General features: G+C 33.0%; 1 protein-coding gene across 1 annotated transcript in view; it reads left to right on the top strand.

Moving 5' to 3' along the window:
* Positions 1–15,307, top strand: part of EYS (eyes shut homolog) — a 1,533,253-nt gene that overhangs the window by 998,756 nt on the left and 519,190 nt on the right. Inside the window, 1 exon segment of the mRNA XM_073224289.1 lies at positions 11,090–11,240. Coding sequence (XP_073080390.1) covers positions 11,090–11,240 — 151 coding nt within the window.

Raw genomic sequence — 15,307 nt, forward strand, 5'->3', positions numbered from 1 at the left:
GTGATATAATGTATAATATTATACTATATAACATATACTTATATATAAATATGTAAAACATATATAGTATATATACAAGTTTATATATATTAAACAATTCAGTTAAGGACCAGGGAACAGAAGTAATTTAGGCATTTCTAAAATGAAATTTAATTGAGAGAATGGTATATATGGTGTCAGATAGCTATAGTACCTCATCATCTCCCCCCCTCCCCAAATGATGTGTGATTCAGCAGAATAACCTGGAATCTCCAGTGACATTTCCTTCAGCAAATAAGCTTTACAAGTAGTTCATGCTGCAACCAGATTGAACTCAAAATGCCCAACTATAAATTGTGCCTTGTAGAACTTAATTCTGTAACTAAACTGACTTGATATTTACTCCCCATATTCTCATAATGAAATAGTTATCACTCATTGAAAATGTGATGTACTGACCAGCCCCAACAGAAGATAGGAGGTATACATTTGTAGAGTAGCCATACACTCATTCCCAGTATCTCAGTAACCTAAAGGACAGATTTTCAGATTCAAGAGTGAAGAGTTTTCTGAGGATGATTTTATCACTGAATCACTTTGTCTCTTTCCATGTACTTTTTAATCCTCCCCTTATTTCTCTGAATAATCAGACTTCCTCTATCACTTCCACTTCTGGTGTTTTCTTGAACTGTTTTGGAGGTACCCACAGTATAACTCAAGGTTTTCTCAAGGAGAAATTTCATGGTAGAAATTAGAGTACCACTATATAACCCATAGAAAGGACTATACAAATCATCTTTAAAGCTAGTAAGTTGTATTTAAAAATTACTTTGCTGGTTTACTTTAAATTTTAATAATTAAAAAAAATTTCAAATATATATTTTATGAGTATTCAGAAATTACAGTATAAAATAAAATATTTTAAAGTATTTTATTTATATAGTTTTGCCAAATAATATGTGGTGTAAACGTCTACTAAATTAATCTAATTTATTAAATTTTCTTACTGTTCTTTCTCTAAAGTAGATCTTTCATCTCAAGGAAATGTGGCCAGAAGTGTCTCTACTCATGATGATACTGACAATAATTAGATATATTATTCATGATTAAATTTAATCAGTGATCTTAGTATTTAATAATCTGTCAATTATTTTAGTGTTATTAAGTATTGTTTTACAGATCCTGAAATATAATTTAATTAGAACCACTATAATTAATGTGGGTTATTAACCATATCACTGATATTTAATCTCAATTACAAATGCAAAAATATATTTAAAAATCCATTTATCCAATGGAAAGATCTGAAATTTTAGCAGGGAACAGAATCATGACATCACGTGGAAAACTTTTGTTCCACATGAAAAAAACAAAGGAAAAAAGAAAATTCTATTCTCTTGGTTCTTAAGAGTACGCACCCTGAAATAAAAGATTAACTAAAATAATACTTAGCTTAGAATTAGCCAGAACACAACTGAGTTGCATGGTACTTTTGATTCTAAATTCAAAATTTTAGTGGCTTTTTGCTCAGCTGCCCATAACTGTTAGAAAATCTGACTCAATGAATGCAAACACTTTGCCAGTAGAAATCCTCTAGGGCAGGGGGATAATCCTATCATAACACGGAGGCCAGAGCCCATCTGTGGTCACAGTGGAGGTGGCATCTATGCACCTGGCAGTTTGTGGGCTTCCTGTCCATGACAATGACACTGCCTTAAAATCACACTTATGAAGGGTAGAAGAGAATAACTGGTATATTTCTGGAACACAGCTCTTACAATAAACTAAAGAGCACAGTTGATTTTCCTATGGTCAATAGGCCAATACCTAAGTTTTAATAAGAAATCAGAGATGAACAAATTATAACTGGCAATTAAGAGGTAATTTTTCACTGGAAAGAGAAAACATGGAATTATCAAGCAATACATAACAAGAGAAAGCAGTACATAATTAAGTGCAAAATGAATGGCACACTGTTGGTGGTACTAGATGGTAAAGAGATTATTAAGACTGGAAATATTAGTAACATTTTGAGTAATAAGTGAAGTGTAAGTAAGCTCGTGATGATGAGTGGCATTTAAATGGAAAAAAGAGAAACCTTGGCAAGTGGAGCCATGAGGAGGCTGATCTAAGCAGAAAACTCCTGTTGTGGAGCCGTCAGAGATACAAATAATTAAATAAGAACCTAAATTGGAGCAGTGGGTACTTGAATTACAAATGGAGATCTCCAGAATTAATTATTTTGGCAATGATCTGCCATTCAAAGTTCTTAATGTGGGGATTTTACTCATTTTATTTGTTACAAAGATATGATGGGGGAGTAGAAGCTGGAGCAAGTCCATGTTATCTGTGGAAGCCGCCTGAATAAACATTACGGAATTGAACAGTCTCCTTAACAGAAATATCCCCTGTTTCATTCCCTTTGAAAAATCAATTTTCAGATGGAATTTAATAAATGCCTTCTAAAATAAACACACATAAAACATCCCTAGATGTGTGGTGTAGTTTGGTCTAGTAAAAAAACAGTGTAGTGGCATCAAATATCTAAATCAATGCCTTTCTTTTGCTTCTGTTTGTGCAACCAGACAGCTTATGGGTCTGAATCCTCTCGGAAAATACAGAGCTGTTACTTGACTTTATAGTAATTTATTTATACTTGTATGGCTGATTAAATAAATTAATGTTTTCCATGTAAATATAATAGGCAATTAATAATCAGAATACACACATAGTCAGGCTCTATGGGAAATTTTATCACTCTCAATTTAAAACAGCTTTCTTAAACATGAGGTCAAGGTCAGAGTAACTCCTAAACTGTGACTTTCATAATGTTCAAGAACAATTAGGTGGCACAGTTGATACCCAACATGAAATGATTTTTCTGTTTGTTGTCTTTTTGACTGTTTATTTATAAGATTAGCCTATTCCATGTATCCCCTCCAGTTTTTACTAAGATATATGGAAGCTTAGAACTTGTAGCTTTATAGTGATATAGTTACCATGCAAATAATAAAAAAGTAGGTCACCCACATCTCTGTTATGTTCAGCATAGTTATTTGACCTTTCCTGATCTGCCCTGAATATCAAACATAATGGGTAGAATTCATGGCATACTAAACTTTTCTTTCCAATTCTAATTGGTGAAGAGCTGTTAGTGATTACTGTTATGTGAATACAAATGACAAATGTGAAAAATCACTGCAAATTTGTTAGAAGAACAATTAAAGGTAGTTCAAACACTAGGGGTCCTCAAGAGACTTCTACACATACTCATAATTATGCAGAAAAATAAAATCTGTTCTACTCATGCTACCTTTAAAGCACCCTGTGTGCTGATTTTAGAGAAAGCATTAAAAAGCCTTGATGGAAAAACCTTACACTGCATGGTGTGCTAGGCAAATTGTGTCATCAGCAAATGCTAAACAATAATGTTGTAAGACTGTTTTCCTACATTCAGTCAATTCCTGTTAGATTCAATCGGGCACAATCAGAATAGCCTTGCCTCTACTCTAATGAGCCTAAGGGGAAAGATATGACTGCTGTTAAAAAGTGCGTCTCCTGAATAAAATAACAATCCTGCCAGATGAAGTATTAGAATTGCATTTTCGGCAAAGAAAACCTGATGTTCTACATTGTTATAATGGAGGCGTACTTACCTTTCATCTTCCTTCAGCTGAGCTGCCAGCTCTCTGGAATATGCGTATGAGAAAATATGACATGCCCTCCTCTTACTCATTTACAATGGGTAATTTATTTCAGAAATGATAATAGCTTTGAAAACAAGAGTAACCAATACAGAATTTTAAGTACGAAAGAAAAATTACCATATTTATCCGAAGGTGAAAGAAAGCCTGCAGAATTAGTATATAGATAACAGTATTCTTGATGGCGAAGCAGTGTACCCTCTGTGACAATGAATAGAAATTGTACTAACATAATGAAAATCATAACAAATTCCAAGGGAAAGGTTCATATATGATATGTCTATAAATAATTAATTTCCCACCATGATATGTGAACCTTCCCCAATGTGCTCAATTCTGTTCATGTAGTCGGATCAAAGGTCATGGCAAGTCTACAGTTCAGAGCTAATAGTCAAAAGGTAATCACCTGATTCATGGCTATTCATACGGAAACCACCTTAAAGAATTAAATTCCATTTGGCTAAAAGTAACTAAGAGAGATGTGTCTGGAGAATTTAACTAAAACTACTACCAGGTCCAGCTCCAATTAAATAATCAAATTCTATATTCAGTTAACATTAACATTGCTTCACTGATGTAATTACAAGATAATATAAAGAATCTTCCTAACCCTGGGTCAAATAATCCTCCCAGGACTGTCAGTACCCTGGGTACTAAGTCTGTGCCCATCAAGGCTTTGCCACAGCAGACCCAGAACACATCTACTAAGAGAGAGATTTCAAGGAACTGGCTTATGTGAGTGTGGGGCTAGCTGGATAACTACAAAGTCTGAAGGGCAGGCATGCACGCGGAAAACTTTGGGCCAGGAGCTCATCTGCACAGATGGAATTTCTTTTCCCTAAGGAAACCTCAGTTTTGCTCTTAAAGCCTTTTAATTGATTGGATGAAGCTCACCCACATTACAGAAGTCATCTCCCTAAAGTCAACTAATCATCGTAGAGAGTAAATTGAGATTTTCTTAAGAAAATATCAGAATATTTCTTAATTCGTAGATATTTAATGATCTTTATAATATAAATACCGAGAAAGCTTATATTCTATAGATCAACTTCTAGAAATTTCCTAAGAAAGTAAATTGATATGTGTAGTAGGATATTTGGACAAGGCATATATTATAGTTTGATAAAAAAGTGTAAAAAAAGTCACCCAAAGACCCAATGATTAGACATTTTAGAGATGAAGTACAAAGCATATGAATAATTACTATAGATTCATTAAAATTAATAAATTGGAATAATATTAACATACACAAAATTTACATTACATTATTAAATTAACAAGGAAGACAAATGATGAAAAAGTTTGTTACATTCTCGACTTTGGGGAAAATACTATAATTAAAACAAAGGTTTTAAATTGTAAAATAATAATGGTCCCTTTGGTGATAAATGCAAGTTATTGTGGTTTTTCCTTTTTTGTTTAAAGCATTTTTAAAAATATTCTCTAATAAATAGTTGTAATTAGAGAAATGAAAGCACAGGCTATCTTCAAAATAAAAATACTGTCAGCACCTAATGTATTTCAGACAGTCCTATAAAACTGCTCAATATTTAACACATACTTTAGTGTCTGCCACATAGGAGGTACTGATCTAGGTGTGAAGATTACAGTACTAACATAACAAAGGCCTCTCCTCATCCATTGAGCTGGTAGTGAATGAAACTGCTAATCTAGGTACAGAATGTAACATGCTCCACATGCTCAGAGTACAGGAGCTTAACGAGCTGCTGTTGAACTGAACCCTCATTCTCATCTATAGGCAGAAAAATTCTTTAAAATTCCATTTTATTCATTTCTCTTCCAACTTTCACCCTCACTCAAAATCTTACATTTGTGATATCTGTTATTCCTCCCTCATCCTCTCATAATCATCTTAATTACACAGAGATCAATCCTGAAGATTGCTCACATTAATAATTTATGTTGTATTGTAGTCTGTGTGCAAGTGTTGTGTCAAACTAATATATACTGTATGTGACATATTTTCATTGAATGTGGACTCTAAGCACAGATGTTAAAAAGAAGAAGAAAAAGTAGGAATTTTTCTTCCCATTGGATAAAATATTCTGATTTTTAATATAAATACTGTAAATATATATGTTCATGTATTTTAGATATATATATTTGCAGTATGACACATATATGTACCTGTGTGTGTGTATATATATATACATATATATATATATATTTCCTTAAATTTAGAATATAGAATACATTTTATCCTTGATATTTTTTTTGGAATGAATGAAAAGTTTTTGGAATGAAAAGAAAAGTTTCTAAATGATAAACATGTCAAATGTCAAGAAAATCTTTGAAGAAGAGTTAGAGATAGTTGACATACCAAATATTAAAATAAACTGTGCCACTACATGATGAAAGAAGTAAATTGTTTCAGATATCATACTGAAAAACTATAAAATACCAAGTGAAGAAATACCTGCTGTGTACATAAAATACCATTGGATGCAATATTTCAAATCTGTCAATAAACATAAATATAAGCAAATACTTCTTGGATGGGAAGGATATTCATACAGAGAATATATTTGAAATACTGATAGACCCTGCCATATGAATAAAAATATAATATAAACTCTTTGGCAGTCTAACAGTGCTGATTGGAACGGTTTCTAGAGTATAATGGCAATTTAATGATAAATCCTTAAAATTGCCTATAATTTGATTCAACAGTTTACGTATAAGAATACTTCCTAAAGAAATAATTAAGTAAAGGTGAGTTGGTTTTTCACAAATTATCACATAATCATTTATTATTTCAAAATCTTAGAAACTATCCAATAGGTTATATAGTCATGTCAGAAAAAATTATACAGATCAAAAAATGTTAATGCAGATATATAGCTATTCACCTATTTTTCAATGCTGTCATTGTAAAAACCAAGTGACAAAACTCAGAGTGCTCTTAGTTGACTATGTTTAAAAACAAAATTCATCTGAGTAAATTTTAAAGATCTTCCTGGCCTCCTTAAGTGATTGATGAATCACACAGCATTCAGTCTGGCAGATAGAAGGAGCTCCACAGAGCAAGGGATTTTGTAGGCAGAAAGCAGAAGAAACAAGGAAGTCACACTGCCAAGAAGCAGATGGGTTTTTGCAAGAAAACTTTGTTTATAGGAGATGACAAGGGGTGATCGGGCAGATTACCTAACCTAATGCTGATCAGGCAGTTTCGGGTTAACTGGTTTAAGATTCCATTTCTGCAGGTGCCAAAGCTGTAAATAAGTTGGTTTGCTGACCTGGGGGCTTAGCATAGTGTCTCCATTTGGGGCCTGTTGTCTCGTCTTTTAACAATTAGATGTTGAGTATCTTTTTCTTTTTAAATAATGAGCTTATATTGCTTCTGTAGTCAGGAAAAAACAATAAAGTTCATAGAGATGATTTTTAAGTTACTCTCTCAGTTATTATGCTAAAGGCCAAATAAATATATTTGATATCTTAATGGGTTTCATTTGCTTCATGAAATATGGGAAAGGAGTTCATTCACACAGAATTAGTGAATAATTATGATTGCTGTTTAAGTGTCACAAAACAGTACAAGTTATTTTTCCAAACATTAAAATTTAGAGATTGATTGGAATAAAAGTAGATGGGCTCTTTATTTTTATCATTTAATGAATAACTTCCTAGAAGCTACATTCCTGCTAAGATATTTTTAACAGTTTAATTGTAAGAAGTAATTAACCCAGAAAGCTCCTAGTTCGCTTCTAAATCCAGAACCCAGGAATATCAAAAGGCTAAAAATGTTCAATGCATTTTTCTCCCATGTTCTTAATATAGGAAACATCACTGATCTTTTAAAAAAGTTTTCAGAACATTATCAAAACGTCACTATTGACTGCTTGGCTACACCTGGTCTTAGCACTATTAAGTCTATATTGTGATTTAGAGGAAAGGATTCAAAAAGTCTCTATAAACATTTTTTAAGGAAGAAAAACACATGCATCATACCTATGATTTAGTTATTTTATTGTTTCTATTTTATATTCACAAGAAAAGTGGCTAAATATGTGTATATTTGTTTGTGCATACTTAAAATCTAACAATACCCACAGAACACTGCACTAAACTATAAACTTTGTAGAGTCATGAAAATATTACTAAAATTGATCACATGCCGGGCAATGCAACCTAAGTCAGTACAGTTGACTCCTGAACAACACTCGGGTTAGGGACACTGACCCCCATGCAGTCAAAAATCAATGGGTAACGTTTGATTACCCAAAAACTTAACTACTGTATTATATACTCTATTCTTACAAGAAAGTAGGCTGGAAAAAAGAAAATGTTTTCTCAAGTTGTCACAAATCTCCAAAAAAATTTCCAGTGTATTTATGGAAAAAAATCCATGGATAAGTGGAGCTTTGCAGTTAAATCCGTGTTATTCAAGAATCAACTGTACATTTCAAATAATTAAAAGCAAATAGAGAATATTCTTTGAATAAGCTTGATTTGAGTTTTTATAATGTTATAATATAAAAAATAACTAGAAAATCCCTGTATGTATGTAAATTTGCAACATAATTCTGAATAATTTTTAATCAAAGGAAAAAAGTTAGAAAATATTTGAAAGGTGATCATGAGAAATAGAACTTGTTGAACACAGTTAAATTCATTGTTAGAGGGAAATTTATAATCTTTAGAGCATATATTAGATTAAAAATCATAAAAACAAAACAGTAAATTTTGTCCAGAGGAAGAAAATCATAAAGATGAGAACAGAAGTTAATGGGAGCAGAAAACAAAGAGAATGACAATTATCAGTGCCAAAAGTGTGTTTTTTGACATTTCCTAATCCCTACCAAAATTGATCAACAAAACAAATAAAATGATAAAGACACCAATAGCTGATATCATAAGAATGAGATATCATATGAGAGTTCCAACTCTGATAAAATATATATGAGGAAATTATGAAATATTTTATACCAAGAATTTTTAAAATTTAGATTAAGTGAAAATATTCCTAGAGAAAAAACACAATTTAACAAAACAGACATGATAGTACATAGTTACATTGATTAAATACATTGACTTCATATTTAATACCTTCTTTAAAGAAAACTCCAAGTCTTAACACCAAAATTTTACACAAGCAGTACAAGACAGAAAATTTTTTGAAGGTCAATCATGTGTGTGTGTGTGTGTGTGTGTGTGTGTGTGTGTGCGCCTTAAACTATGAAGCAATGAGTCCTGTGTTGTACGAATAAGGCGTACATTACGGCCAACTTAGACCTCTTCCAGGAAGGCATTCAAACTTCGAAAACAAGTCCACATAATTCATCACAATTAAGAGAAAAAAAATTGATTATCTCAATAAAAAATCTGAACAAACTAAGAGGATTTACTTTACAAATATCTGGACTTATTACTAAGTATCTGTATCTTAGTGTGGTATTGGTTCAGGGGTAGAAGTATGGACACTAAAATAGAGACCCCAGGAGTACACACACACACACACACACCTTAAGCCAAAACAATGTTGAGGGGGAAAAAAACAAGTAGAGGACTTACTTTACTAGGTATTAAACACTGTATTTTTAGCGTAGGTTCTAAGACAGTGATCTATTTTGTACAAAGATAGAAAATTTGACCAATGGGACAGAATAGAGTCTAGAAATGGACGTATATTAGACATGATTTATGACAGAAGTGATACTGCAAAACAGTGCAAACAATTCTTTTCTACTCATGTCCCTGCATCAAGTGGATTTCCATAAGAAAAAATAATCACTATGTACCTGGAACTATATTCAAAAAACTATCCCAGGTGGATTGCAGAGCTAAATGTCAGTGGTAAAAAACATGTTCAAGTATGGGATAGAAAAGGAGTGACAACAATGACAAAATATGAATCATTAAGAGACTGATCAATTGCTGTACATTAAGGTTAATAACTTATGATCCCTGAAAGACACTACTAAGTAAGTAAAATGTAAGACACTGAAAAGAAAAATAAAATGTGTGTACTACATTTAATCAACAGAGCATGTATTCCAAACACAGAGAACTCTAAATCATTTTTATTAAATCCCCAACAGAAATGCATACATATGTGCACCAAACAATATGTACAAGGCATGTTTATAGCAGCAATATTCATAATAGCACAAAAATATATACCAACATTAGAATAGTTTGTAAAATATCAGTGTAATGATGAATCTTGAAAATGAACAAACTACTATTAAATTTAGTAACAAAGATTAATATAGGAAGTGTAATGTTGAATGAAAATGGAGGGGGTATGAAAATGTTTGTGTGTGTTAGAGTAGGGATTCGTGCTAATAAGTTTCTACCTTTTGACCTAGCTAGTGGTGACTTGAGTATACTCACAATGTTATTTCATAGAACTTTATCCTTCACCCTCTTCAACATGCAAGTTGTAATTCAATTATAAATTTATGTAAATGTATGAAGGGAGGAATGTCACAGATTCATGATATTGGAGGACATCCACAGGTGATGTAGTAGGCATCGATGTCTTATATGAACTATCATCTTGGAAAGGATAATATGGGTTATTTTTTTGGTAGATAGATAAATTGATTAGATAATGGATCTACCAACATTTTCTGTAAGCAGTTAGAGAGTAAATATTTTGGCTCTTTAGACCTTAGAGTTTTTATTGTATCTACTCAAATATGCTGTGAAAGCAACCATAGGTTCTATGTAAAGAAATGCATGTCTCTATTCCAATTAAACTTTATTTACAAAGAGGCAGCAGACAGGATTTTACCCAGGGGCCATAGTTTTCAATTCCTGGATTAGATGATTAGTTTAACAGATGACTAGAGTAAATAAGACATGCTTGTCTACATGTTAAAGCTTGTTGATACATTTTTTATCTTTCTAAAAAATAGGTACATGCATATTATTACTGGGAGTCTCCTAATTTAGTAATATTTGATTAATTCTTTTTTTAATTTTTACATACTTTACTTCTTGCTATGATTTATATTTCTACAATGAATTACTTTCTGGAATATTACTGTTTTCAACCTAAAGATATATTGTATATTGAACAAGCATTTATAAGCCTGATCCTTTTCAATATTTTTCACTCACACAAAATTTAACAATATAAAAAGCTGAAGTAGAATTTGATATTCTAACATTGTTTTAGTCACTGTTGAGAAATATGTTTGTACGTATTCATTTCATTAGGTGATTGCTGCAATTTGTTGTTTCATCAAAATTTATATTTATGTACTTAAAACATTAAGGATTTCGAATTTAGACTGATGTCCTTCTGGCTTTGTTGATTTTATGGTGAGATAATCTATTTACTTAAATCATTCCTTTTTGTTAGTAGCTTAATTAATTGGTCAGAAAAATGTTTATACAACACATTCTGAAACCATAATTTTTTTCCTAAATGGTTACAGGCAAGAATTGGATCCATGCAAAGCTGACCTGAGTATTCTAGGGAAGACTCTAGCAGCAAGCGAATCTATCAGTCACGGACCTGGAAAAACCCTGCCAGAATCAGGATCGGTCTTTATTGGTGGATTTCCAGATCTTCATGGAGCAAATCAGGTATTTCTATTAATGTTTTAAAATATATTTATTGTGCCATTTTATGAAAAGAAAAATAGGAAAACTTCAGAAAGATATCCTGATTAGTGGGGCCATTTACATGGTTTCACAAAGAAATTTTGAGCAATTATACCAACATCTATGTCTTAATCTATCCTACCAATGTATCTACAAGTTTTCTGGTCTTGGAATTTTACAGAATTATTTAAAAAATTGCTCCAATATCAGACTGTTTTCTCATCTAATGGCTACACATGTGCATTTATATTTCATAATAATATGCATTTGGGTTTTTGTTCATCCCTGTGCTAATGATTCCACTTGATATATGAGTGTATTGGCTTTACCAAAAGTCCCACGTGTAATATAAGTTGGGCATAAACCTACTCACAATAAAATAAATATTATGACTCCATTATATGTAAGCTAAAAATTTCAAAGCAAATATACATAAAGAAGAAAAGCCATTTGCATATCTGATGTGACTCATATGCCTTTAGTGAAATAAGGAAATTCTTTATCTGTAAGTATGCAGAAAGTATCTTAGATTCATCCTTACTCCATTAGCAGTGTATTTATTGATCAGTAAACAGACTTTTGTGCCTTTTCCTATAATATATTTCATTGATTTTTTTCCTGAGATAAAGCAGCCTATGATCTCTATAAGAGTAGAAAATGTTGGTTTTGTTTACCTTTTTATTCCCAAAGAAAAGGACCCTACTATATTCTGTCACATAACAGATGCCCAATAAATATTTTTTCAATAAATGATCAATAAAGAACAGGTGAAAGGCTTCCAAAAAAATGTATATCAATTAATCTTTAGTTATTTACATTTGGATTGATCTCCTCATAGTATCTATTTCATCAATCTGTTTCACATGCATATATATTCCCAAGTAAAAAGCAGGTTTTCATATGTAATCCAATGTTTGTGGCCATTAACACATTAATTAAATTCAGGTTCTCAAGATTCAAGAAGGTAGTATTCTATTGAGGAGATATACAAATATCTCTAAAACAATAAGGTATTTAGGAGAAATATGAACCATATACAGAGCCAATATGGAAAAATAGAAAAGGAAGCCCCTGGTCTCTGGGAGAGGAAGGTAGTTTGTAGTTAAGCATAGATCTGAGGGGTGATCAAGTGTCTGCCAGGTAAATAATATGTAGACTGTCATCCCAGGCAGATGAACCATCACATACACAGACTTAGGAGAGTGGGAGTGGGTGTAGAAATAATTTATCATTGTGGAGACAGAGTGTGATGTGAATTGAGCAGTGGGGAAAGTGAGCAGGAACCTAAATGTAATGGATACTGTATAAAACACAAGCTAGAATATATTTACATGATGGTGCCTGGAGGAGCCATTTAAGAAGTTCTGTACAATAAGTGACATTGTATAGTTTTCACTCTGTTAGCAAAAAGTTTAGGATTGGAGGGGTTCAGACTACAGGTCAAGAATTGGTAAAGGTAAGTAATAGGAATCATTGAAGAGGAAAAGAGACTGTGGCCGTCAGGGTGAGAGGATGCCTGTGAAAGCTATTGAGCTTGTAAATAATTGTAGATAAAATGATAGAAAAGTGGGGGATTTGAATGACCAGGCTGGCTTATGTAAGTAGATAACTTATGGCGTCTAACTAAGGATGGACACCACAAGATTATTTATAGGGAAAGAAGGCAGGTTCATTTTTGCATTTGAATTACTTCTGGGCAGGGATAACTTCCAAATATTTAACAACTGATTTGCCATGATCACTAATCCATCAGTCCATTGTATCAGTACATTCCTGCTTCATATCATACGATCAGTGAGACATGATATAGAATAGTTTGTTTGAAATATAAACCTTGAGTTCACAGAGATCCTGACCATATGGCTGTGGGAGTCTTTATACAGGTGATAGTGGAGGCCACATTGATTGGATTTGTTTGGTGAATGAGAGAAGAGATAGCTAAGGGTTGGGGGTCAGCAGTCACAGAGTGGGCTGAAGAGGGGGTGCGCGACCAAAATTCTCAATCATAATGTAAGCTGGTCTCAGGGATCGTAGTACGACAGGGAGAATATAGCCAGTGATTCTGTAACATTTTCATATGTTGACATATAGTGACTGCACAAGCTGGGGTAAGGATTTAATAATGTGGGTAACTGTTGAACCACTGTTTTGTATACTTGAAACCAACATAAGATTGTATATCAACTATACTTCAATAAAAAATCTCAAGAAAGAAGATATGCCCACAAAAGTGGTTAAAGAATAGAGAGATTGGCAGTGGAACAAGACCAAACGATTGCCACAAAAACTAAGGTAAAGTTTCCAAAAGCAGCATATATTCAACCCCAAACTACAAAAGGTCAACCAGCAATTACAGTAGAACAATAATAGAAAATAAATTGTAACATTTGAAGATGAATAAATTGAGGAAGGAACCAGTGATTTTAGATAACTTTTTCTTGAAGCTTTTTTTTAATAACAAGAGAGAGGTGGTTGTCTAGGAGAGGACAGAGTGCCACAGTAGAGATGCAGAGATATATACTGGTAACTGACTGTATTATAAAGACCTTTTCTCCCCAGGTATTTTTTGAAAGGATTGGCATTTACTAAGGGATTATGTCACTAAAACCCTGATGCCCATCCTGTGATGCAGAGCAAGTAGACGTTTGTTTCAACCAGATATAGAGAAATTTAGTGCATGAACCAGTGAAGTTACCTTGAAATTGAAAGGACAGCCAACTAAGCAGGTTTCCTCTCCCTGTTAAATATTCTGTATTTAAAAGATTTTATTTTAGCCACTTGACTTTTTATTCTTTCCTTATCCTGTTTACTGTCATACTAAGTGTGAATGTGCAAGTGTATGTGTGTATGTGTATGTGATGTGCACTTATATTGCTATGCACTAATAATTGATACATAAGGACAATAAAATTGTATCTATATAATACTTAAAGAGGAATCACATGATGAATCGAAAAAATAGAAAACAACAACTTTGGGAACTTGTTTCTATACAGCGCAGCCCCTCTAAACATCTAAGTATCATGCAGGCTCTAACTATCTAATTATTGTGTTCTGATTAAGAGCGGCTGTTCAAGCACAGTGGGTTATCAGTACTCAGAAAATTAAAAACAACAGGTTTGCCATATAAAACACTAAGAAAGAGAACTAGAGCTGATTTCTCAAGCCTGTAAATGCTAAGGTACACTTACTTGCCTCTAAGTTTCCAAGAATGTCTTTCTGTACTGGCTGGAGTCCCCCCGCCACATGATAAGGGCCCCTAATGCAATGTATATGTGCTGACAGGTGGTTTAATGTTTCCTTTAACAAAAACACAGAGCTCAGTATGTGAAGAGAGAATGAAACAGTCAGACACTTTCAATTTTGTGCCTGAAGTGAGAAAAACTCTGTGTCCCCTGATGACAGTAAATGATGATAACTTCCAAAGTCCGAGAGTAAATGCCGCGTCTTTGGTGGTAGGCAAACATTTTCCATGGCAGTGCTTTAATTCCTCACACTTTTCAGAGTTGCTTTTGGGTCCACGTTACTTAAAGGCACCAAACCTTAATCCCTAATAAATGCAGACCAAGTTATAACGGTACCAACTATTCTCTTTGCTAAATGTAAAAGGAAATAAAGTAAATTATGAAAATAAATATGTTATCATTAATCCCTTAGTAGATTGTTTTTTTCTTACTGAAAAAGTCAGTAACATAAAATGTGTTCTGGAAAGATGCTAGTTTTTTATCAAATTCAATGCAATCCCTAGTATTAAAAACAGAATATAGGATAACATGTACTCTTATATAGTATTGGATATTTCAAAGAATTCAGTGACTTAGTCCATTTGTGCTGCTATAACAAAAATACTGTAGACCGGGTAGTTAAACAACAATCATTCATTTTTCATAGTTATGAAGGCTGGGAAATCTAAGACCATGGTGCCAGCTGATTGGAGTGTTCCTTCCTGGTTTTAGACAGCTGTCTTCTAGCTTTGTCCTCACACTGGTGGAAGGGGCAAGAGAGTTCTCTGAGGTCTCTTTCGTAAGGGCACTAATCCCATTTAATAG

The sequence above is a fragment of the Manis javanica genome, chromosome 16 (genome assembly GCF_040802235.1).
Source record: "Manis javanica isolate MJ-LG chromosome 16, MJ_LKY, whole genome shotgun sequence".
Classification (NCBI taxonomy): domain Eukaryota; kingdom Metazoa; phylum Chordata; class Mammalia; order Pholidota; family Manidae; genus Manis; species Manis javanica.